This window comes from Archocentrus centrarchus, chromosome 1 (assembly GCF_007364275.1).
Source record: "Archocentrus centrarchus isolate MPI-CPG fArcCen1 chromosome 1, fArcCen1, whole genome shotgun sequence".
Taxonomy (NCBI): domain Eukaryota; kingdom Metazoa; phylum Chordata; class Actinopteri; order Cichliformes; family Cichlidae; genus Archocentrus; species Archocentrus centrarchus.
Genome location: NC_044346.1, coordinates 33,207,176 through 33,229,260, shown reverse-complemented (window position 1 = coordinate 33,229,260; position 22,085 = coordinate 33,207,176). Strand labels below are relative to the sequence as shown.

Here is a 22,085-nt window from a genome sequence, read left to right as displayed (position 1 = left end):
TTCTAAACGCATTATGTCATTTAAATACTCATTAGTCTTTACATTGTACACATTCCATTGCACAGGCTTTGTCCCCCTCAGGGTCATTCTCAGTGGCTGCAGCAGCTATCAATCAACGGGCCCCGATCTCTCATTGGCTGCTGCATCTTTCCATTTGACTGGAATGAGCTCTGCTCCAATTTGGCTTGGGATGGTCTCCGTCTTCAGTCTGCTGTGTGGCTGTTGCAGGCGGTCACTGTTATTGATGTTTTTTTGCCTCGACATTTCCATGGAAACTGTCCGGGGTTAGGTGTGATCAGCAGTGAGCAGTAGTGCGTGAGAATGGAGATGGAGGAGAAAAACCCAGACCCCAAATACGGTAAGAACAGCTTTGTTTTACGGCTTTCTTCTCGATCTTTGTTTTTTTTTTTCTTTAAACGGGGGAAGAAATGGAAACGACTGCAACGGATGGATGGGTGTGGACCTCATGGGTGTCCTGCAGATCTGAAGCCATCCTCATCTTCAACAGCTATTTTTCCGATGGATTTTTATCTTTAAACTCAGGAGGAAAAAACGTCATTAAATTTGCATTTCATTTTAAATTTTGCAATATACAGCGATTGAAGGATGCGTATGATAAATGGGCCGTTGTTTTTCCATTAAATTACAGCCTGTATAACAAACTAAATATAGCTGGAAATTACACCAAAACTCAACCTAGTTAATTATTGCTCCTTGGGTTTAATTAGGGGTAATAAAGAAAACTAGGCTGCCGTGTTTTGCCTGTTAGACTTTATATGGAGGTGATTCTGTACTGCAGGAACACTGAAACAGACCACAGTGGAGAAGAAGAACCCATATGCCGTCTCCTGGGCTCCATAACGATTTGCTATTTTGTAGATTGACATATGGCTGCTTCATTGACAGATGCACACAGCCTTTTGCAAACGTGGAAACACACATTTCACAGATGTTAACGGCCTTTGCCTATTTATTACCTTTGCGTACACTAAGTGTGGAAAAATCATCTTCTATATCAGCCAAATGTATGACTCACTGCTGATTATCATGTGCCACACATGCATTTTTTCCAATACCACCAAGTTAGCAGCCCACAGCAGCCTGACGTGGTCTGGGCAGGGTTGTTATTCATATGGACTGTTGAGTCATGAAGTTTTCATAACCACTGTTATTCTTTCTTTAATACTCCATGTCTACATTATTACATGAAAGGTTGTTCTTAGAACCCAAACCACAATCCTCATGCATTGGGAATACAGCCCTAATACTGCCTTACTATTGAGTTATTCCTTCTTTCACAATCTTACCCAGACAATTCATGGAACTCCCACTGTGGAGCATTTCCTTGTGGTTTTCCTGTTGCTATACAATGATCTGTTTTCAAAGGTCAAAGACCATAAACCCTTTAAACTTAAGTTAAAGGGTTGGATGACACACTTGATAAAATTACAGCTCACCAGTCTCCTTAAACAGAAGCTTTTATTAGCAATTTGAGTTTGACCTTTGAGCAGTCCCTAGTTTCTTACTACAATTGCATACTCACATTTCCCCCATGTCTAGGTCGCTGTGCATGCATGGAGGCAGGCCACAGCCTGCTCTGCCTGGACTATGTTCAGCCTTGTCTGCTCTACCCACTCAGCAGACTCAGTCAAGTGATTTCCAGTCAATATCAAGCTGGAAAACACACACACACACTCCTCTGTACACACACAGAGATGCCACTGCTGATGTTTCATATCCCTTTTGATGATCACTGATTTAGTTGGTTTTGGAAAATCTGCTTTTTCTTGAAAATATTGACTGTGAGGAGTAATGAGAGACATTGATCAGAGCCAGTGGATGCCAGATTTATGTAGCTCTTTAAAAAAAAAAGACTTTAATATGCTTCCTTGTTCCGCTGACTTTATTAGTGGCTTTGGAAGGAGTTTTGGAAGGAATTACAGTTGCTTGGAACAGTAAAAGAACAGTTTTACACACAGTAGCTTCTGTCTTATATTGTAATCATTGTTAAGGAATTAATTATCTTTGTCTATATGCCTGGGATAAAAAGACAAAAATGTCAGTAATACGAGCTCACAAGACAAGATATATTCATAAAGTCTCCTTGCATGTGCAGACTGTGTGCATTCACAAACATGCACAACCACAGTAGCCACTAGCCCATTAAGGTAGGCAGGGAAGGGTTCATCTGATAACCCCTCTGGGCCCATTAGTGCATCATCAGTCATGACATCATCACTCCGTTAAACACACACACATGCGTGTGCGCACACACGCACCCAGTACTATACAACTAAAGGTTGGATCATTGGCAGATGTTTTTAACTCCTTATGGACATGAGCCTGAGGTCTGAAAGCCCTTATGCATTTCACAATCTGGGCCCTGTGTAATGAACTGCCTGAGGACATCAGGTTACTGCAGTGAGAATTTTTATTTATTTATTTTTTTTTAATCTTTTAAAAAAATACATTTACTGTAGCAAATTGAGTGAACTTCTATGGTATTAATTTTGCCAATTACATAAACAAACAAGACAACATACAAGATATTTGGCAGCCTGAACGCAACAACAAGCAGAGAAAAAAAATCTGCTCCCATGCTTTTCAGCACAATCAGAGATTGTTTTATGGACAAAACAGGCAAAGAGACGCCTGTTCCCCCAGTTCTGATGGAGCTGTGCCTCACATTCACAGATGGTCCTACAAATGAAAGGCTGAAGGGAGAATTTCTTAATGTCTATCTTCAGAAGAGAGACAGGAAATTTATACCCACAAAGTAATGGCAGAGAATGAGGGGTAAAACTAAAAAACAACAATAAAAACTACAGGATAAAACATATCCTCACTCTATTATTTTATGCAAGTCTTTTTTTTTTACAGTATTCTTGCCTAGAATGATTATGGATTATGGAAACACTGCCTGAAGATACAATTTAAAATAGGTTCTTTGCTAAGTCTTCTGTTATGTGTAGACACAGCACTGGTTCATCCCTTGAGTTAGGTGCCTTTTTTAAGCTTGAATGAGTCATCGGCCAGCATTAAGTGATTCAGCAAACAAAACATAGTTACAAGGACTGAACTAAATATGAGTGAAGCAGCAGCCAATGGCCTCCTCAGACAAATCTTTTTGCTGATAACCTTTTTAAATCGTTTAGCAATAACATAACTTGAACATGTCCCGACATTCTTAAAGTGTGTCCCAGATTGTGAGCTACTTTGAAAATGACCCAATACAGGATCAAATGGGGAGCCTCTCCTAGAATAATACAGGGCACAGTCTTAGTACAGCCTGAGCATACACACAGAGTCAGATCATTGATGGTCAGATTCAAAATTTTAGCCATTTAATTGAACATCCGTGTCTTAAGATTGCATGAAGAAGCTAGAATAACCAAAGAAAACCCATACACATGCAGGGAGAACATGCAAACTCCATTCAAAAGGACCACATCCAGCCAGCAGCTTTGAACCCAGAACCTTCTTGCTTTGAGGCCCCCGCAGAGGTTTACACCATGTCTGCTACAGGTGCAGTGGTTAGCCACTGAGAATGTTTCACAAAGCACAGAGCAAGCTTTAGTAGCAATTGTTACCAACTAGTTATCAAGAAAAAATGTTATTCAAATGTACAGAGAATGCTTGAAGGATTTTCAGATAAAGCTCCTGTAAGGTTAAAAGTTTGACTAAGACTTCATGTTTTGACTGCATTCTTCTGAGGATGTTTTAAGAATGTCGGTGAGGTGCAGGTTATGAAATGTTCCCACAGTATTACAGGATAACAGTGAAAAAAACATTGTCAGTGCAATATTGCGTGTTTTACTGAGGCCTGAAATGAAACTGTTTTTGGAAGGTCGCATTGACAATGTTTTTTCACTGTAATCTGTCACATGCCAGCAGAGGTGGTCGTGCCAAATGTGGGATAGAGTTGCTTATCAGCTCACTGCTGTGTATATGTCACACTTGCACAATGCATCCATAGCCACTGCCATTTGAAGAAATCTTTGTTCATTGTTCGGTGCGAAAGCACTGAGACGGGGATACTCTCAAAATGCTGTAACAAGCTGTTAAATGCCGCTTAGAGTTGAAACAGGAAGCTGTTTAAACTAAAGCTGAAAGAGCAAATGGCACAGTAGCTCACATGCTCTATTTTTTTTTTTTTAGGTGAAATTTTTTATCATGTGGGGGTGCAGCTGCAGTGCATGCAGACACACTCTACCAAACACAGCTTATCTCGTTGATTCAGTGAACTGACTTGAAGCCTGAAATAACTGTTAAGCTGGGGGTTAAAGACCGTTTTGATATGAGATCTAGCACCCACAACCGAAGCAAACACTCCCTGTAGTGAGATGTGTAAATCTGGCACATTTCAGTCCTTAGTCTTTTTTCTGGCAGCACCGTCCCAAGTCTCTGTTTATTTTGTGATCCTCTCTCAATTTTCCCATCAGTACTGCTTTGTTGCTGTTGGGCTGACACAGCTTCAGCAATGACGAAAAACCAAATACAGAAAGAGGGAATAGAGGTTGAAGGCAGAGCTTTGAATACACTAAAATAAGGAAGTGAGGAGTAAGACGTAAGAGGACACGCAAGCACTCTTATACAGGAAGGAGATGCAAAGAAACAACTGCAGCACACAACACACTGAGAGGAATCTAAAAAAAAATAATTATCTGTAACACAAACAGCAAAACGGCAACGAGATGACAAAATATGATGGGAAAGGTATTGTAAGAGCCTGGATTTATTATAAAACTGTGACTGAATGTATTTTGGTTAAGGTTGTGAGATAGTTGAACTCATGGTTCACTAATTGTGAGAGCTAATGGACTGCTTCAGTGCTAATAGGCATATTTTTACCTCAGGCAAAGTGGCACCTTTTGGGTTGTGCTTCTGTTGTGTGAGCAGAGTATGTGTTTGTGTGTGTGTGAGGGAGAGTGTATTTCCAGAGTGTACTGTTAGCTCCGTTAAGTGTAATGCATTTAGGAGAAACGGCTGAACTTGCCTCTAGTGCGCTCCCACTTTGTTTATGGAGGAGAACATTTAAAAAACTCTTCAAAACAGCTCAGCTGAAGGGAGCGGCACTGTGACGCTGACAGTAAAGGGACAGGATGTGTGACACATCTGTTAGTGTTAAAGGAGGATGTAGGTTGTGTTTTAAAACGAGCAGGCCGTTCTGTTTTTCGAAATTGTTGACTTGCACTTTTAGCTTCGTTTCACTGTAAGCGCTCTCTCTCCCCTGCTGGGCATGAGGTGTTTCCATGGTGGCTGGTGGTGTCCACAGGGAGCTCCCACTGTCTCCGGGGAGCCATTTTGTGGGTTGCTAGGCATGACAGTCAGGCAGAAGAATCCTTTTGTTCTGGAGAAGTCAGTACAAGGACTCAATCTGATAAAATACTCTTTAGGACATACTACTTTTTGTACACACAAATACTTTCCATTTAACAGCATTTTCTGCACTACTTTGAGCTGCACACTACTGGTAAAAAAAAAAAAGAAAGAAAATGTAGTGTTTAGTGGTTATTATTTCATAACAGTGACAGCTAAAGACATATGCATATATGTAATGATTTTTTTGAATTCTTAATTTGGTCCCCTGCACTGAATTCCAATTTTATTATCCAAATTTATTTATTTACGTTCTATCAATGTCTTTGTAAACATGTACTAAAGCTCTGTCTTTCTCTTTTTTTTTGCATTTTGTCGCAATAAACAGTAGACAACAGAGATACAGACAGGAAATGTAGTGCAAGACGGAGGGGGAGGATGTGCAACATGAGACGACATCGCTGTAATAAGTATTTTTACCCTGGGGCGTAAAGACTGTTGAGCAGTTTTGCTGGACCCTTAGGGTGGGAGTCTGCAGTGGAAGAGGAACCTTTATTCATCATAAACATTGACATATGCATGATATGTTAGGCACATACTTTTTTCTCCCCCACATATGCATTAAAGAGGTGTAGTTTGCTGTGCTGTTATCATTTGATCTTTAAATTGTCGGAAAACTGTGATAAAATGCCAGTCGGAGTTTTCTTACATATGTCAGACTGCTTGTTAGGAAGCCTGCGACTTAGGTTGGCTGTTGATGGTTAGGATAGAGTGTTGCAAAGGGAGAGTAGGAAGGCATGTGTGCTATTAAACCAATAAGCCAGGAAGGAAGGATAAATCTTGACATATAATGCTTGTTCCCAGTGTCGTACTTTCATGAACTTCACTAGAGCAGCTTTGTATGGTTCATGGTTTCAAATAATGCTTATTTATCTTATACTGGGTGCTTCCCCTCTGTTTATCCTGTGCCAGAAAAAAGTTTACCTCCCTTACCTGTATTATAGTAATAACATAGTAATAATACAGGATATACTATATCACAGAGAAAATAGATCCCCTTTAAAAATAATTTTAACAGACGTAAACACATAAGGAAGTAATTGACTAAGAAGGCCAAAGAATGTCTGCTGCTTAGCAAGATGGCATAACAGTCTGGCAATGATTGAGTGAGACTCTGGGGTAGCTGAAGAAGCTGATGTGTGATGGGATGCAGATGTGCCAGTCTAGCAGCTGTTGAGGAGCCGGTTGGAGGAGCAGCACACAAACACAGAGACATACACAGGGGACCAAAAAAAAAAAAAAAATAATAATAAAGTGATTTATTTTGATGGTGTAGTTACACTGTTTCATCCCTTATCCAAATGAAGTTCTAAAAATTGTTGATTTTATAATCAGTATAGCTAGTATATCCCATATATGTATATCACTGTTGTACAGTTGTACAAGTACGCCTTTATATTTTCAGCTGTATCTCCCAGAGCTTTCAAGATAGGTCTGTCTCAGATAGATGACTGATCAGTGTGATAGCTGACCTAATAATGATAGGGGGCGCTGCGGCCTATCCCAGCTGCCACAGGGTGAAAGGTAGAGTACTACCATTCATACTCACGTTCACACCTATGGCCAATTTAAAATCACCAATTAACCTAATCCCATGCATGTCTTTAGACTGTGGGAGGAAGTTAGAGTACCTGAAGAGAACCCATGCAAGCTCAAGGAGAACATGCAAACTCCACACAGAAAGGCCCCAGGCAGCCAGTTTTGAATCCAGGACCATCTTGATGTGAGGGAACAGTGCTAACCACTGCAACGCCGTGCTCCCCTAAAAAAAAACAGCAGATGTGGTTTTGAGCTAACCATTTTGATTCTTTACATTTTAAAAGTAAAAATCTTAATCACATCATAAACAACAGATGGGTTTAAGAATGTTCTTTTAAAATGTAAACTGTCAAAATGGTTAGCTCAAAGCGGTGAGCCTCGGAAATGAAACGAAATGATGTCTGAAAGGAAACCTCAGGTTTCATTTCCTGTCGTTTTATCACGGGGTCGGTTCACCACAGCTTTGTCCAGTATCGAGAGGATGAAAGTCATTTTCTAAAATCCGATTTCTAATAGCAGGCATTAATAAGCCTGTTGACTCTTTCTATCCTCAGGGGAGTCCAGAAAGTTTGATCCAAACTTCAAAGGGCCGATCCAAAACAGGTGAGACATCTCTTTTTTTTTTTATCACTGATTGTGTTTTTCTGTCTGCTGTAAGTAGTAGACACTAATAACAATATTTTTCTACTTCCTTTCCTCTTCTTTTTCCTCAGGGGCTGCACAGACATCCTCTGCTGTATCCTCTTCATCTTAGCCTTGCTGGGGTACTTTGCTGTGGGTATCATTGGTAAGATTGATCTCTCATCGCTACAGTGTGTTCTGAGTATGACTTTTATTTAGGTTATTGTGTGTGTTTTTTTTTTTTAACAAACATATTTATGTATGGGTGGTGTCTGATATTGTTTGTGATGTGGGTTTGGGAAGTGAGGGAACACCCTGGGTGGAGGGAAAGGAACTTCATTGGCACACAGACTAAAGCCTGTGAAAATGCATCAGGGCAACTGTTTTTACAGATGCAGCCGCTGAACAGACATACGTTCCACTTTGCGGAACAAACGAATCACAGAGGAGATAAACTAAGTTTAAGGACAGACACCTCAGTGCAAGTAAGCTGGCATGACTGCGATCGTTGCTGTAGTGACTGTTAATTTATTTGGAAAGCCGGCACGTCAGTGGCACGGGATTATTCCCCATAGTTTTAAGGGTCAAATCTTTGGGTCCCTCCCCTAAAGTAGCTTTTCACTGAGTCCTCACCCTAAATATTTTGAACAAAGCTCCACATATTTCTGCCATATTTCTTTTGAGCAGAACATACACGCACACACAGCATTGTTGCGCAATCCCACTGCTCTCTGTTGTATCACAGCTAAATGCGCTGTTCAGTGACAGAACCTGGCAATAATCAATTCAGGTTTAAATTTACTTTTTGTTTAAAAACATTAGCAGTGCGGTCAAACAATTGTTTTATGCTTTCATGTTAGTCAGCAGTAACTATCGAGTGCAAGCAGCTTGTTTGTTGTGCACAGCCTCTACTTTATTGGCTCCAATCAAATATCTATATCAGTGTTTTTAGATCTTTAGATTTTAGATTTTTATGATTCTGTTAGAATTATAGAACCCCCGAGCAAATTTAAAATGTATGAATATACAGCGTAGCAGTAAATGAATGCACTTCCATTATCACTGCTCCTCCTGGTGGATACAGTTTTCCTAAATGCTGCTTAGGGGCGTTACCACTCATGGTCGCATTGTCCACAGCACAAATGGGGGATCTCATTTCAGACCCACCATGGTCCCGTCACAGAGCAACTGACCATTTTAAGCGGCTGTGTCTGTACAGTAGCCAGAACAGATGTGCCTGCATGAGCCAGCTTATAAATAAGAGTTTCTGAACAGCTGCCTCAAAGAAGGAAGCAAAACATCCTGTTGGTTCAGCATCTCTGTGCAGCTCTGTTCCTTTTTGAGATTTAGGCCAGACTGAAAGGTACTTACAAGCTACAAGCCAGAATAAATAAATGACAGCATTTTCTTTCCAAGGGTTTTCCCATCATTAGAAGCCACAGATCCACTTAAATGGCTGTCAGGAACTTAGATTTTGGAGACACTTTGACTCAGTCCTTTGGTTGTAAAAAATTTGGCCCTTGGCAAAGTTGCATAGGTCAGTACACCTGCCCATTTGTCGTGCATCATACACAATGACTACTGCTCATACTACAACATCGTATTTACAATTTAATCAGCATTATCTGCATCATCTGTGAGTTTAAGTTTTGAAGTCATATTTTCAGTCCCTCTACCCCCAACCCCCTTGGAAAAGCAATATAAATGGCCATCAATGCAAAACATACACTGTACATGATAACAGTTATGAATTTCCCCATGGGATCAATAAAGTTATTCTTATTATTCTTATTCTTGATTACTGCTAAACTCTTTGTCATAAGCCATATTTTAACATGACAGGACTTACCTAGCAGTTCATTTCTCACTTGATAAGAGGAGTGCTTATTAGGAGTTTAGGAAATGCCTCAGACGCCACCCTGATGAAGGAAAGATTGCTGAAACCAAAGCCAAATGAACTGGAGTTATGCAACATGTTTTATTTTTGACTTGCACTGAGGGTCACTCCAGTTTGTTCCACACTCTGTGTACGCTGCCAAGGTTTGGAGGTGTTTACACATTAAAGACACAATACTGTGTCTGTCTGCTTTCTCAGACATGAAACTTCTCTTTTTTTAAACTCCTTCAGGAGAGCATTGTCTGTCTGAAGAATTGGAGTTTGTTTAAAATGTAATGCTGACTCAGAGATTGCTGAATTTGTAAATGCATTAGAAAATGGTTCTTTTAAAATGAAAATAAAGTGAAAAGAACATTTTTTTTAATGTGCTGATGAGGAATAAAGGTTTGTATTTAATTTCTTTTTTTCCTTTTCTCTTTGCAGCCTGGTCTCAGGGTGACCCCAGAAAAGTGATTTATCCCACAGACAGCAAAGGGCAGTTCTGCGGACAAGCTGGAACACCTCTTGAGTGAGTTACAGTATGAGAGCATTTGCATACTTGGAAACCTTTTATAATCAGATTATCTTATTCTACATAACAACATGTATTAGGGCAGCATGGTGGTGTGGTGGTTAGCACTGCTGCCTCACAGCTAGAATGACATCTAGAAGGTCTGGGTTCGATTCCACCTTGGCCTGGACCTCTTGCTGTGTGGAGTTTGCATGTTCTCCTGAAGACATACAGTTAGTGTATGTAGGTTAGGTTAATTGGTCATTCTAAGTTGCCCATAGGTGTGAGTGTGAATGGTTGTCTCTCTGTGTTGGCCCTGCAACAGGCTGGAAAATTGTCACTCGCCACTTTAATGTTAAAAAATGCTCAAGAGTTAGGGACGTGGCCACTGAGTTCACTGTTGTACTAATTGCCCACACAAGTTGTTTGGATGAAATACTAGTATTTTATTTGTATGTTACTTAGTAATAATTAGCAGCTATCTGTATCTGTGCAGTGTGCCCATAGAGTGAAAGAATACCGTTTTCCACCCACGCTTGCTGGCATTAGTTGATAACTGGCTACAAAAATGCCAACATGCAGACATTCAAAACAGGAGAAGTTATACACATAGCAATTTTTGTTTCACTGGTCAGTCAGACCAATAAAACAATATGTTGTGAGATAAATCAGAATCAGAATCAGAATCAGAAGGTTTTTATTGCCATATGGGTGAACAGGTTCACAGCATTAGGAAATTGCTGCGGTACTTCGTGCTTACAGAAAAAAAACAAATAAGTATAAAAACTATAAGACAATATACAAGTATACAAATTGCAAATATACAGAGATATTAGAGCTATAACTATAGCACAATATTACAAAATTACAAAATATACAGTGCAGAGACTAATTAAAAGATAAAAGAATGTAGACTATATTCCACTAATATGTACATCAGTGCAGTCAGACAGGTGCATAGACATAGGGTCATCAGCGTTTGTGGAGGGTGGTGGTAACAGTCTTAGGGTAATTGTTCATGAGTCCAACAGCAGAGGGGAAGAAACTGTTCTTATGGCGGGAGGTTCTGGTCCGTATGGACCGTAGCCTCCTGCCTGAGGGGAGAGGGTCAAAAAGTCTGTGCCCAGGGTGAGAGTGGTCGGCTGTGATCCGACCTGCACGCCCCAGTGTCCTGGAGGTGTACAGGTCCTGGAGAGATGGGAGGTTACAGCCAATCACCTTCTCAGCAGAGTGCACAACGCGCTGTAGTCTCTGTTTGTCCCTAGTGGTGGCTCCAGCGTACCACACAGTGATGGAGGAGGTGAGGATGGACTCAATGATGGCAGTATAGAACTGCACCATGGTCCTTGCTGGCAAGTTGAATTTCTTCAACTGCCGCAGGAAGTACATCCTCTGCTGGGCAGAAAAGGTGTGTAGTACTGAGGTCCATTTTGATCATTTTATTCTTAAAACATTCATAAAAAGGCAACATTTTAATGAGTGGGATCTTCTTCAGGGTCAGGGGGAAAAGCAGGCATTCTTCTGGAGATAAACTAATCACTAGAAAAACCCAACAGGTGAACAGGAATCAAAACAAAACCCCCACAAGGCGATCACAGTTACAAAAGGAACAGGAATGGGTTCCCTAAAAGGCAACTGATTAAACCATGCTCCAGAAACCACTGGGTATATCGCAGTGACTACATCCTTATAAATAGTCTGTGCAGGCCTAATAATAGTTTCATTTCACTGTGACACAACAGGAAAAAACCTCTTCTGTTCTACTTCAACATTCTGAAATGTGCCAGCCCACTGGTGCTGCTGGAGTTTCAGTGTCCCACCACACAGGTCAGAAATTATACCCATTTCTTTTTAAGGTGTTTTAAGCCTACTCTGAAAATTTCATGTTACTTCGTTACGTGTCATGTCTGTGTTCTTACTTGTGTCCAGTTGTGCGTGGAAAGCTGTCCTGACAGGCATCTTACACTGATAAAAGCCAAGTTAGGGAATAATGAAGACCGTCAATACTACAGCAAGTACTGCAAGGAAGGCGTGAACTTCACTGGACTGGTAAGCATTCAAATAATTCGATTATTAACATTATAAACATGCTTAAAATGGTACTACTAAATGTGAAGTAAATGCACTCAAAGCCATTTTCCATTATTTAGAGTCCTCCGGAGATCCTTCGGGATGGCTTGTGTCCTGCTATGCTGATGCCCAGCAAAGCCTGTAAGTGAGATTCTCTGTACTGAAGGACTGTTGTTTCCTGCAGGAAAGTGAAACTAATAAAATCTCTCCCTCCGCAGTCACACGCCGGTGCCTTCCTGCTCTGGGAACATTAAAAGGTGGCATTGTGGTGGTGGGCAATGAGACGACTTTTGATGATGGAAATAGTGGCACTGTCAATGCCTCTGATGTGCTGGAGGCATCAAAGTGAGTCCTTTTCACTGTATGCGAACATGTATGTGCAGCATATTGTTGTTTTACAGTATGTTGTCCTAAATCCGTAAGTCATAAACAACAAAGTGTTGTGAATTGTGTGAAATTAGCTTGACTAATCCAACATTTTTCATAATACTTGTGTTGTAAAGTTACTTATTTGCTCATTAAATTGAATGCTTGATTAGCTGTCAGAAAGTAATTGTTATTAGTTTGATGATTTATTTATTAATTGGATATCTGTTGGCCTTAAGCTGTGGTTATGTCTGTCATAAATCTCTTGGTAAAACAACATCCCTCTTAGCCCTGTTGAAAATGCTGTTTAGTGAATGAGTACTTCTTTTCAATTGCCTTGTCACTTATCATGTTAGACATAATGGATGCATCAGCTTATGAGGCATCCATTATATCCTCACTGCAGTGATTTTGGCTGAAGGACTTGTTTGTTACAGCATCGGTCTGCTTTGGTTCTGCTCTGTTTGTGTGTACCTCAGAGGGTCTTTGTGTCACAGTTTTCTTTCTTACTCCCATGAAATGTTGAGCAGTGCTTCCTGTTGTTTTTTTTTGCAGAAGCAGTTAACTAGCACATGTCATATTCTATTGTAACAAGTGTAAAGTAAATTAATGTTGTTTATGGTGAGTGATAAATGAATAAGATTGGAATATTTTAGAAAAAAAATGATATTTTTCATATAAATGTGTATATCTTAATTATTTTATCTGGTAACAATTATGCTTGTTTTCTTGTGCTCCTGACTATGGAGGTCGTAAGCTAACAAAAAATTATTGGACAGCTCATTTTAAATGTTAAATACCTAAAAGGTAAAACAGTAGCACAAACAAAATTTGCTGACTAATCTTGTGACGATCTTCAGAGAAAGAGGATCCAAACACAGTACAGTTAGAGTTGTGCAAAATCCAAAATCATAAATGCACTTGCATGAGCTCATAGAGTGGTGATTCATCAGTGTAGCAAACAGTACAGTTAACAGCCAAGGTCTGCAACTGGTGAAGGTCTGCAGGCTATACATTTTCCTCGCTGAGGAGAATAATAAGCTGAATATACTCCTCTTGATTATTTATGTAAGGTGTTACACACAACTGCAGATTGGTGGGAAATGAAAGGATAAAATGTTTCTGAATATGAGTTAAAAAAAAAGCAGAGTCTAAAAAGAGATATATTTCAATAATTGATCAGTTCACTTGGACATGTGGAGGGGAGGGATAGTGGGATAGATATATCAGAAAAAGGATGTTAAATATGGAGCTGCCAGGTAGGTGGAAAAGAGAAAGATCTCACACAGGGTTCATGGATGTAGTGAAGGAGGACATGCAGAGGGTTGGTGTGACAGAAGAGCATGCTAGGGATAGGGTGAGATGGAGGCACCCCTAAAGGAAGCAGCCAAAAGAAGAAGCTCAGTTCTTTTACATGACTATTTTTGACTTGTTGAATAACCTCTTCCTAGATTTTGGGATTTCTATGTTTTTTAAAGTGTCCTTTCTCTATTAAACATATATTCTGATATAACATTTAAAAAGTATTACATATGGCTATGGGTTTGCCTCATCTGCAAACTTTTGCTTTAAGCCTCATTTCATTCTGTTACAGGAAGTCAAATATAGCTGTAGAAGCTCGTCAGGTTGCCATGAGAATCTTTGAGGACTACACTCAGTCTTGGCACTGGATATTACTGTAAGTCTGCCTATCTTCTGCTATTACAGTAACAGGCTAAATGTTGAATCACAGCACTAGATAACTTATAAGTTAAGATGTGAAACCAGAATGTACTCTCTTTGGCTCAGTTGTTCAAAAGTAATCTGGTAGGGTTAATCGACTGAGCTAGAAACAAATCCTGAAATCTGGTTGTTCAAAGGGAAAACAGGATTAGGTAATCCAATTCAGTCTCTTATCTTATCTTATCTTATCTTATCAGATTAGACCTCCAGTTTGTGTTGTTCAAAACATTTGAATAAGATAAATGAATAAGATTGGAATTATATATATATATATATATATATAGAGAGAGAGAGAGAGAGAGACACACACACACACACACACACACACACACACACATTGGGCAATCAATACCTACGCCCTGCCAGTCATCAGATACCCTGCTGGGATAATAAACTGGCCAATGGAGGAGTGGGTGTTGTCTGACAAGACAAGGAAGCTCCATACCATACATGGAGAGGGTTTCACCCAAAGTCCAGCACCCTCAGATTGTACGCAATGCGGAAGGAAGGAGGCCGAGGACTAGTGAGTGTCAGAACGACCTGTCCTGGATGAAACAACAGAGATCCATGAGTGCATCAGGAAGATGGCCACAAAGGATCATGTGCTTAGTGAATACCTCAGGCAGCAGAAACCTGAGAAAGAAGAGGAAAAAGTGAATAGAAGAAGTGGTTGATATCGAAAAAATGTACCAATAGCTGGACAAAGCTGGGCTGAAAGACAGCACAGAGGCACTAATCATGGCAGCACAGGAACAAGCTCTGAGCACAAGGCAAGAGCCACACAAGGCAAGAGCCCAGGTGCAGGCTGTGCAGAGATGCCCCTGAGACAATCCAACACATAACAGCAGGGTGCAAGATGCTATCAGGCAGGGCATACATGGAACGCCATAACCATAAGTGGCTGGCATTGTATACAGGAACATCTGTGCCGAGTATGACCTGGAAGTCCCGAGATCAAAATGGGATACGCCCCCACGGTTAGTCGAGAATGACCGAGCTAAGATCCTGTGGGACTTACATATACAGACAGACAAATTTGTGAGGGCTACCCAACCAGACATAGTAGTGGTGGACAAACAAAGGAAGAAAGTTGTAGTGATCGATGTTGCAATCCCAAGTGATGGCGACATCAAGAAGAAGGAACACCAGAAACTCGATAAATACCAAGAGCTGAGAGAAGAGCTAGAGAGGATGTGGAAGATGAAGGTAATAGTGGTCCCCGTGGTAATCGGAACAGTCAGGGCAGTGACCCCCAAACTGGGAGAATGGTTCCAGCAGATTCCAGGAACGACATCGGAGAGCTCTGTCCAGAAGAGTGTAGTCCTAGAAACAGCTAACATGCTTTGCAGGACCCTCAAGCTCCCAGGTCTCTGGTAGAGACCCCAAGGTTGGAGGACAAAAAACACCCGCAGGGCAAGCTGGGAATATGAGTTTTTATTCTTCGAAAACTTATCCATGCATATGTTCTTAATGTTTGCTTCCATCTTCTGGTCATTTTTTAGTTTCTTTCTTAGTTATAAGTTAGGCCCAGTGGAGTAAAGGCATAAAGACAAAGAGTGCAGAAAGTGTGTTGCTGCAGAAAAACAAAAAGAAATGTTCATCTTTTGAACTTTGTTATTTTGGTCAACCCTGCTTTGCTAGCTAACAGCAGCAGCCTACTTTTTTCCTCTCTTACTTGTGGCTTTTGTGGTTTCACAGTTGTTTATGTCATTCTTTACAGTACATCCACATTATCCACAAAGGTGTTGAGGTAAACATATTTGTGGATTAATAATGAGCTTATTGCTAATTAAATATTCCACTAAAAGCTGTTAATATCAAATTTAATGTAGTTAGTTAAGGATCTTTTATTTGTGTGAATTTTGGGCGCCCCCTGCATCTCAGTTGAAGTACTGGTCATCTGGATTTGGTTATCCTTAAAAACTCTGTACCTGGATCAGAGTGATCCTATCCAGTTCTTTTTGAACAGCCAGGACAAAAGTGAGCTGGATTACATGATCCATGGAACAAAACAAAAAAAAGGATTACCATAACCAGATAAATTTCTCTGCGTTGCACCTTTTGAAGAACTGGGCCCTTATTATAGACAGAATGCCTATGTCACTAAGTCTAATCATACGTGTCCACCCTCTCCAGCGGTCTGGTGATAGCCATGGTCGTCAGCTTGATTTTCATCGTCCTGCTACGCTTCTTGGCTGGCATCATGGTCTGGATCATGATCATTTTGGTGATCCTAGTCATTGGATATGGTAAATCCATAGCTTCTGAAGAACTTAAATATTGTTCTGACTGAATTGGAAGTCAGCTAATAAACTTATCTATTTTTAGGCATTTTCCACTGTTACATGGAGTTTGCCAGCTTGAAGGGTGAGCCCGGTGCTGATGTCACCATCCGTGACCTGGGCCTGCAGACGGACTTCTCTGTCTACCTGCAGATCAGACAGACCTGGCTGGCCTTCAGTGAGCACACACACACTTTGATTCTGTAGTATGTCTCTGGATGAAGTGTTGACAAATCCTGTTAATCTGTTGTGTTCTTTTTGCAGTGATTATCCTGGCTATTGTGGAGTTCATTATCATCCTGCTACTCATCTTCCTCAGGAAGAGAATCCTTATTGCTATCGCCCTCATCAAAGAGGCGAGCAGGTCAGTCTGAAATGATGATTTGCACCAGACTTAGACTAGGATCTCTCTGTTCTGCTTTCCAGATTAAAATGGAAATGTAATCAGATCTGCTCACATATTTCAAAGCTCCAGCAGTCAGTATTCTACAAGTTAGCAATGGATCAGACACAGTGGGTGTTGTGAAAAGAATAACTTGTAGTAATGAACTCAGAAGTATCCCCCGCATTCTGCAGTTTCAGTCAGATCCATGGAGCACTTTCAGTGCCTTTAAGCTCAGTGTTTTGATCTTAGTGTGCAGCTTTATTGTTTTTGTTCTGTTGCACACTCATGTCTAGCTGCACCAGGCGGCTGTTTAAATTCATTAGAGTACGCCTGTCCAGCATTAATCAGCAGACAGACAAAATTTAATCACTAGCTGGTGAATGCAGGAGAGCATGTCCCTGCTTAAGATTCAATATTTCCTTCACGACTTGCTGAAGGCCAATGTAGCTAAGCTGATTAGTTCACTTACATTCATAAGGTTGTGTATGTATGTATGTATGTATGTAGTATTTGTTTGCCAGCAAAGTTATAATATGCAAATTACAGCTTGATTGCATTTGTTTCCTTAACAGTAAAACAGATTTTACGCTCAAGCATCATTGTTAGCGAGAGAAACATCCACTGTTGTCCTGCTTCTCTGTACAGTATTGCATCTAAAAATGTGAACATAATGTTTCATTTGCCATTTTCTTTGTCAGAGCTGTTGGCCATGTGATGTCATCGCTGTTCTACCCACTGCTGACCTTTGCCCTTCTGGCTGTGGTGATCGCATACTGGGCTATTACTGCTGTGTATCCTTTCACATGTCTGTGATAGTCAACCTAAATGCATGGCAAAGCATGACTCCTTTGCAAAGATATACTTCCCATTCTTCTCCTTGACACCTCTGACCAGTTTCTTATCCACCTCTAATGAGCAGGTGTACAAAGTTTTCAACACCTCTGAATGCGCATTCTCACGAGACACCTGTGACCCCAAGGTATCCCTCTAAATGTCACTCTTCTGCTAAATATGTTTTAGGTGGCAAGCCTTCAGGATATTTGAGGCTCCGAAGGTGGAAGCCAAACAAGTGCTGATAGTTTGATAATGCTGAATTTGCTTGGACAGCATCACAGATCGCATTATGAAAAATATCTTACAGTATGCCCCTTTTCTCTCTTTCTCTTGATCAAAGACATTCAACACCACCAATGCATCGCGTCTGTGCCCAGATGCAGAGTGCCTGTTTGCATTCTATGGTGGTGAGACGCTCTATCCAAGTACCTCATCCTCTTTCAATTCTACAACGTCTTCCTCTTCTTTTGGTGTGCAAACTTTGTGACGGCCTTGGGTCAAGTCACTCTGTCGGGTGCATTTGCATCATATTACTGGGCCTTCAAGAAGCCTGAGGATATCCCTGCCTACCCCATCTTCTCCTCTCTGGGAAGAGCCCTCAGGTTAGAAAGTAGATTCTTAATACATAGTTTTTGTATTTGTGGATGTTGGTTTGAGCTCGGCAGCTTGAAACGCTTACACAGTAAAAGATGTACAAGCTGGCAGGACTTTGAAGGAAGTCGTTTTCTCCAAATGGTTATCTTGTTGTTGCCCTATTGTAAAATAAGGAAAAGAATGAGTGATGCTCACAGCTGGGCCCTGTTTCCTCCTGCTGATTAGGTACCACACAGGCTCGCTGGCGTTTGGCTCGCTGATCCTGTCTTTGGTCCAGGTCATCAGGGTCCTTCTGGAGTATCTGGACCACAAGTTAAAAGGTAAAATTTTACATGGTGTGTTTGACTTTTGGACTCCATTCATCGTTTTCATATCAAAGTCTTTGTTTATATGCATTTACAGTGGTGGTGGGAATACAGATTGTTACATGTGCATGAAAAGTGCAGGCTGTTAGCAGCTTTTTCTGTGGTTTCTATCGTACCAAATTACTTCTGTTATCCTGCACTCTTCTTGCTTCTAAGGTGCTCAAAACAAATTTGCCAAGTTTCTGCTAAGCTGCTTGAAGTGCTGCTTCTGGTGTCTGGAGAAATGTATCAAGTTCCTGAACAGAAATGCCTACATCATGGTAAGTTCCTGTAACTGGACACAGCCGAGTGACAGATACTCTGTTTCACCAACCCTTAAAGTGCTTCAATTGCCTTTTTTTTTTCCCTCCAGATTGCAGTCTATGGAAAAAATTTCTGTACCGCAGCTCGAGATGCCTTTTTCCTTCTCATGAGAAACATTATCAGGTGAGATTTAATTTTAGAGACACTATTGTTATTTACTTTATTCAATATTTGCTATTCTTAGTCTGTTCTAATTCAATACACTCTGTTCTGCACAGAGTGGCTGTTTTAGATAAAGTGACCGACTTCCTGCTGTTCCTTGGGAAGCTCCTTATTGTTGGCATCGTTGGTAAGAGAGTTTTTTTTTTTTTTTTTTTTTTTTAGATCCAGACACTGGAGAGACTTACGTCTGCCTTTCTAGTTTCAATCTACTGATTCTTTTTTTTTTCTTTCATAGGGATTTTCTCTTTCTTCTTCTTCTCCGGAAGAATCAAAGCTGTCGAGGACGCTGCTCCATCTCTCAACTATTATTGGGTCCCAATACTGGTAAGCACAATTATATTAGTAAAACCTGATGTTAGTTTTCAGTTTAAATCTTTGGATATTAATGACGTGTGACTTTGTCCTTATAGACAGTGGTAGTGGGATCCTACCTTATCGCCCATGGCTTCTTCAGCGTGTATGCTATGTGTGTGGACACACTTTTCCTCTGCTTCTGTGAGTAATTTTTCATTCCCCAAATAGCCACGTTTTCTCTTTTCCTGTTTACAAGCACTCATAAAGCTGTCTAATTCTGAGATGCTGGTTTCTTCTTCTTCCAGAGAAGTTTCTGACCTTTCTTCTCTTTGTCTCATTTTTTCCATTAATTCCACTTTACTTTAAATCCCATACATTTCCTTTCTTTTATCCTTTCATTTTCCCCTTAATTTTCCATTAACCCATTCAAAAAACACAACATACCCATGCACTTATAAGGTGAGGACTTGGAAAGAAATGATGGCTCTTCTGAAAGGCCTTACTTCATGTCCCCTGAGCTGCATGAGATCCTCTCCAAATCAAAGCCAGTGGAGGAAGAGCGTAATGGTGTTGAGCAGGCGGATGCTGCGAAACAATGGACGAAGTTAAAGTGGAAGAGGAAACACCTCTTCAGCAGCAGCAGGATGGAGAAATCCAGCTGAAAGAACAGACGGTGCTGAATGAGAAAAATGAGGAGGAGCAGCCTTTGCAGTCCAAGATGGATGCTGAAGAGCCAAAAGAGGAGAAAATAGAGGGAACAAAAGATCAGTCAGGAAGATGAGAGTCAAAGAAGGAGGAACCAGCGGTGAACGAGATGTCAGAAAAGCAGGAGTTGAAAACAGAGGAAAGACAGAGGAGGTGCCAGCTGCAGCTGTGGAGGCAGAGAAAGAGGAGACTGGAGAAAGAAAGAGGAAAAAGAGGAGACTAAGGAAGAAAAAGCTCCGTCTGAATCACAGGACTAGATGTTGCAAAGCAGCTGAGGCTCAGAAAATCTCATTAAGCATAAAGAATGAAAGATGTGTAACTCCACCTTTATGATAGGGACCTTTTAATGTACGCTATACAACAAGCTAAAGTTTCAGAATGCCTTGCTATGTGAGTATGGGAGGGATGTCCACCTGGAGAGGGTGGAAGGTTTGAAGCAGGTCAAAAGCCCAGTGCATCTTTGTAGCTTGAAAAAAGAAAACGAACAAAAAAACGCTCTCTTGTGTTGGTTTTAGAACAGTGTTGGTTTTTACATCGTGAAGATCTGTTGAACAATCGTGAGTGCTGAACCCGTGCCTGATTACTGTCACTAATATTTGTTGTCTTAATGCTGTTAACGAATGCACTACAGATACACTCAAGTACCGTGTTTACAGTCAGAACAAACACATCTCAATTGAAGGTAAATCTCTTTCACTGTTTACAATAATACCAGCTGATGCCAAAATGTTAACAGACATATTTGATATACTGTATGAATATTGGACTTTTTTTTTTTTCCCTATCAAAACTTGTACATATACAGTAGTGTACGTCTGTTATGTATTTTTTGGCTTCAGTCAAGTGGAGATCCTTGCAGAGATAGGATTCCATATATTGTATTTCCACCTATTTGCCTTGGTATTTCGCACTGACGTAAGTGCTGTGATTGTGTCGCCATGATGAAGCCATCATGACCTCTCAGACTCTACGAACCCCCGACTTGTTTACTGACTCCTCCTGCCTTGCTCTGTTCCTCCCCTTAAATCTGTCTCTCTTTCGCTCTCTTTAAGCACTGCATGGTATTGACATGACCTTCTGAATGCTAACTACATCTTAAGTATCTGGATGCTTTTGTACCTTTTCTTGTCACTTGTGAAAGATGATGTAAGTTGTTTTTCCACTAAAATTTCTGATGACATTCCATAGTTACTGGATGTAAATCTTGATTAAAGGTGATTGTATTTAATCGTAGTAGTTCTGACTTTCAAGTTTGATTTGGTGTTTGGAAGCAGGTGAGTTTTCATGTTAAATGAACCCCAGGCAATGATTTCCTCTCTAAAGCACACAACAAGCATTTTACATGTCAGAATTGATTTGTCTAAGCTCCTCTTCCTCCTCCTTCTTAACAAAGTATCACTTGAGTAATCTGAAGTTGGGCTTTAGATACGAAAATCAGAATATATTTCTCTTTGTTATTAAGGGCATTTTGTTTTCCAGATGTTTCCCATTTTTAGCTTGTGAGCCCTTAAAAGAAGTGGCATTGTGTATAATTGTGACCCTTAATCACATGCTATTGGACTTTGTGTGGAAGTAACTTGTGAACAGTTTTGAACTAAGAGATATTTGATGAGGTACATAAAGAAAAAAAATGAGAAAAGTCATTCAAAATAAACAATACATTGTAACCTAAGTGTGCATTCCCCCTTTTTGTCCTTTAATCATGTCATTCAGTTCTTTCTTAGGACGGGTCCAACCTCCGAGCTACATAATGCTCAAAGCAATTAATTAAGTACACCTTCTTAGGGAGCTGTGAGACAAAACTGATTACAGACTGACAATGCATAAATAAAAGCAAGGTCGATTACAGATCTGTGTTAGTGTGCTGCTGGGAAAATTGTTCCTCAACTCTCTCTGTCCGTGTCACAGTGGAGGACCTGGAGCGCAATGATGGATCACAGGAAAGGCCGTATTTCATGTCACAGGACCTGCTCAGGCTCCTCAAGAAGTCCAACGAAGACTACAAATCTATGGACTAAGCCACAGCTTGTATGCATTTGTGTATGTGTTTCTGTGTGTGTGTGTGTGCGTTTGTTTC

The 22,085-nt window shown here is 40.6% G+C and overlaps 1 protein-coding gene across 1 annotated transcript; it reads left to right on the top strand.

Moving 5' to 3' along the window:
* Window positions 1-190: 190 nt before the first annotated feature.
* Window positions 191-21,675, top strand: LOC115779858 (choline transporter-like protein 2). The gene is given in 26 exon segments (XM_030728739.1): window positions 191-358; window positions 7,473-7,521; window positions 7,632-7,705; window positions 9,860-9,944; window positions 11,669-11,753; window positions 11,856-11,975; window positions 12,077-12,137; window positions 12,215-12,341; window positions 13,957-14,040; window positions 16,221-16,333; window positions 16,413-16,544; window positions 16,631-16,730; window positions 17,450-17,542; window positions 17,646-17,730; window positions 17,926-18,004; window positions 18,007-18,187; window positions 18,405-18,499; window positions 18,701-18,804; window positions 18,897-18,970; window positions 19,066-19,136; window positions 19,245-19,333; window positions 19,420-19,504; window positions 19,763-19,897; window positions 19,900-20,151; window positions 20,154-20,207; window positions 20,210-21,675. Coding segments are annotated over 26 exon segments (2,520 nt in total). The 5' UTR covers window positions 191-321; the 3' UTR covers window positions 20,266-21,675.
* Window positions 21,676-22,085: the final 410 nt, after the last annotated feature.